The sequence below is a fragment of the Telopea speciosissima genome, chromosome 1 (genome assembly GCF_018873765.1).
Source record: "Telopea speciosissima isolate NSW1024214 ecotype Mountain lineage chromosome 1, Tspe_v1, whole genome shotgun sequence".
NCBI classification, from domain to species: Eukaryota; Viridiplantae; Streptophyta; class Magnoliopsida; order Proteales; family Proteaceae; genus Telopea; species Telopea speciosissima.
Window position 1 is genome coordinate 39,212,071 of NC_057916.1, and position 2,601 is coordinate 39,214,671.

General features: G+C 36.5%; 1 protein-coding gene across 1 annotated transcript; it reads right to left on the bottom strand.

Moving 5' to 3' along the window:
- Positions 1 to 1,024: 1,024 nt before the first annotated feature.
- Positions 1,025 to 1,564, bottom strand: LOC122649268 (protein FAR1-RELATED SEQUENCE 5-like). Its single transcript, XM_043842593.1, has one exon. It carries the CDS (start codon positions 1,562 to 1,564, stop codon positions 1,025 to 1,027), a length of 540 nt encoding a protein of 179 aa, XP_043698528.1.
- Between the last annotated feature and the right edge of the window lie 1,037 nt (positions 1,565 to 2,601).

Sequence of the window (2,601 nt, forward strand, 5' to 3'; positions counted from 1 at the left end):
CAACTGTCAATGGTTTAGTGAAGGAGGTTCTGCATGACAATCACAAGTTTAATCAGTAAGGAGCAAGTCTGTTTTTACAAAAAATAATAAAATAAAACTTCAAAAAAAATTACCACAACATTATATCTAACATAAATGTTTTACCATTCAAATCTATTTAAAAAGATTGGTTGCTTCCTTTTGTAGTATCCCTCAAGGTATCTATTTGCACCGATTGGTTCATGCCTTGTGTATTTTCCAATCTAGTCTCTATTTGCAAAGTTCGGTAGCTTTTTTGTATATTATCCCCCAATGTATTGCTTTGTGAAATCAGGATGCTGTGTTGTGTATTATCCCCTAAGGTTCCCATAGTACCCTATAAATACATTGTATAAATAACATATAAAGTGTATATAACAGTATTCAATATTTAAATATGAAGTTCAAAGCAATATATGACTGCATGAAAAAAGGAAATCATTACCAGAGGACAATTCTGAATGTTGTGACCTGTACCACCATAGGTAGAACAATGGTAACCCCTTCTCTAAACAGCTGTTTCAATGCCACCCTGCAAACGACGTATTCTCGGTCTCCCCCTTGTTGACGAGGTACGTACTGGATCATTTATTCTGGGTCGAACTATATTGGAAGGTCCCACAGTACAACTTGTAGGAGGCACAATCGGTTTCAATCTCTGGACTTGTAATAACCCTTTATTCAATATTTTTAAGGCAACCTCTAACCTCCCTTGGGAAAGAGATCCTTCCGTGGCAAATCTATTGGCAAAGTCTTGTAAAAGCCATACTGGTTGTTGTGGCTGTCCTTCAGATGATCCAGGTACAGATACACATAGGATGTTACTAAATCGGGCAGCTCTGGTCCACTTATGCATGATATACCTCGAGGGAATCTGGGATCTGTCTGTTGTCACATATATCTTAAGTATATTTCTGCACAATATACCTTTATTAATGAACAAGTTACATTCACAAATTGTGATATCAGTTTCATGATTATCCAACACATGTTGCACATCAATCTCTCAATTCCCATCTCTCTTAAAGACCTTGTACCTCTTCTCTATAATTTCATCATCACATTGATTTGCTTCCAAACCAAAACATGCATACCACTCTTCCGAAAACACCTTGAACACCTTTGTCGTATAAACAGTAGCGGCTTGTTTCTCGATTCTGTGAGCTGTAAAACAAGTAGGGGATGAGGTGATGCAGACAGCATCTTCCTTAGCTTCTTTTCCTCTTCTTTTCTTCACAGCCTCTTCATATTGGGTAACAAATTCATTTAGAGGTGTTGCAGATGTGAAGAAGCCCTTAAAATACTTATTCATTGACTCTCCCCTCTGTGTCGTACTCATACCAGCAAAAAAGGTATCACGATAGTAACAAGGCACCCAGTGTTCATGTATCCTAAACTGCTTCTTTAACCATATATGATCTTGTAAATTAAACCTACATAGCATGCTCTGCCAACACTCCTCAAATTCAAGTGTTGTATTAGAATTATAAATACAACTCCTATACACTGGCTTCAAATCAGGAAATTTCTTGTACAATGACCTCATGTGTTCTAACCTATTGTTTGCACAAAATAATAACCGCAAATGTACGGATCAATCGTAGCTACGGGTTGATCGAACTCAAGGAGATATACACCACCCTATTTTACTCACTTTAAAGTAATGCAAAGTGAACCAAATTAAAGTGTTAAATTAAACTAATTAAACTAACAAATTAACACGTCCTAACTCACAAGCATCTAACGAATTAAATTGGCGTCCTAACACATATCCATCTAACCTATCAAACTAACGCGGATTGGAAGGGATAAGTTGCAGCCACACACCACAACCACATAAAAAAAACAAAAGAAGAAGAAGGAGAATGAGATAGAAGAAGAGAGAATGAGGTAGAAGAGAGGGAGAACGAGTTTAAAAGTTTAGAGAGTAAGAACCTGGATGTGCTTAAACCGGACTGAAATTGCTACCTTGCATGGCTTCCTCTTCTAAATCTCCAAGTCTTGTCATCAACTTAGGAACTTAGACTAGAAAGCTTGAAACTAAACTAGAATTATTACAACCATATTGAAGACATAAAATTAAAGCATGAATCAAAAGCATTACAACCATGAAATTGAAAGCATGAAATCCAACTAGAACTTAGAAAGCCAAAAACTAGAAGAAGAGAAGAAGAAATTTTACTAATTAATTGAACTAAAAACTGAATTAAAACTAAACTAAAACTAACTTAAAAACTGAACTAGAACTAACTTGTTACAACCCAAAGGGCAAGGGGTATTTATAGGGGGAAGGAGAGAAGAAGGGAGAAAAGGGAAGAGGGAGAGAGGCCTCCACGATTTTAGGGGCTCTCCCCTTCTAAAAATTGTGAAGGGGAGAGACAGAGAGAGGGAGAAGAGAATTCAAAAATAGGGAATATTCCCTTCTCCTTCCTCCTTTACAATGCTTGACTCAGGAAAAAAGAGAAAAAAATAGAAAGAGGGAGAGAAGAGAATCCTAGCTACATAAACCTTCTATTTTTACAAAAATAACTTTCCAGTTCTAACTTGTGCTTCATTTTCTTTGTAGATATCTTCTCCAAGCAA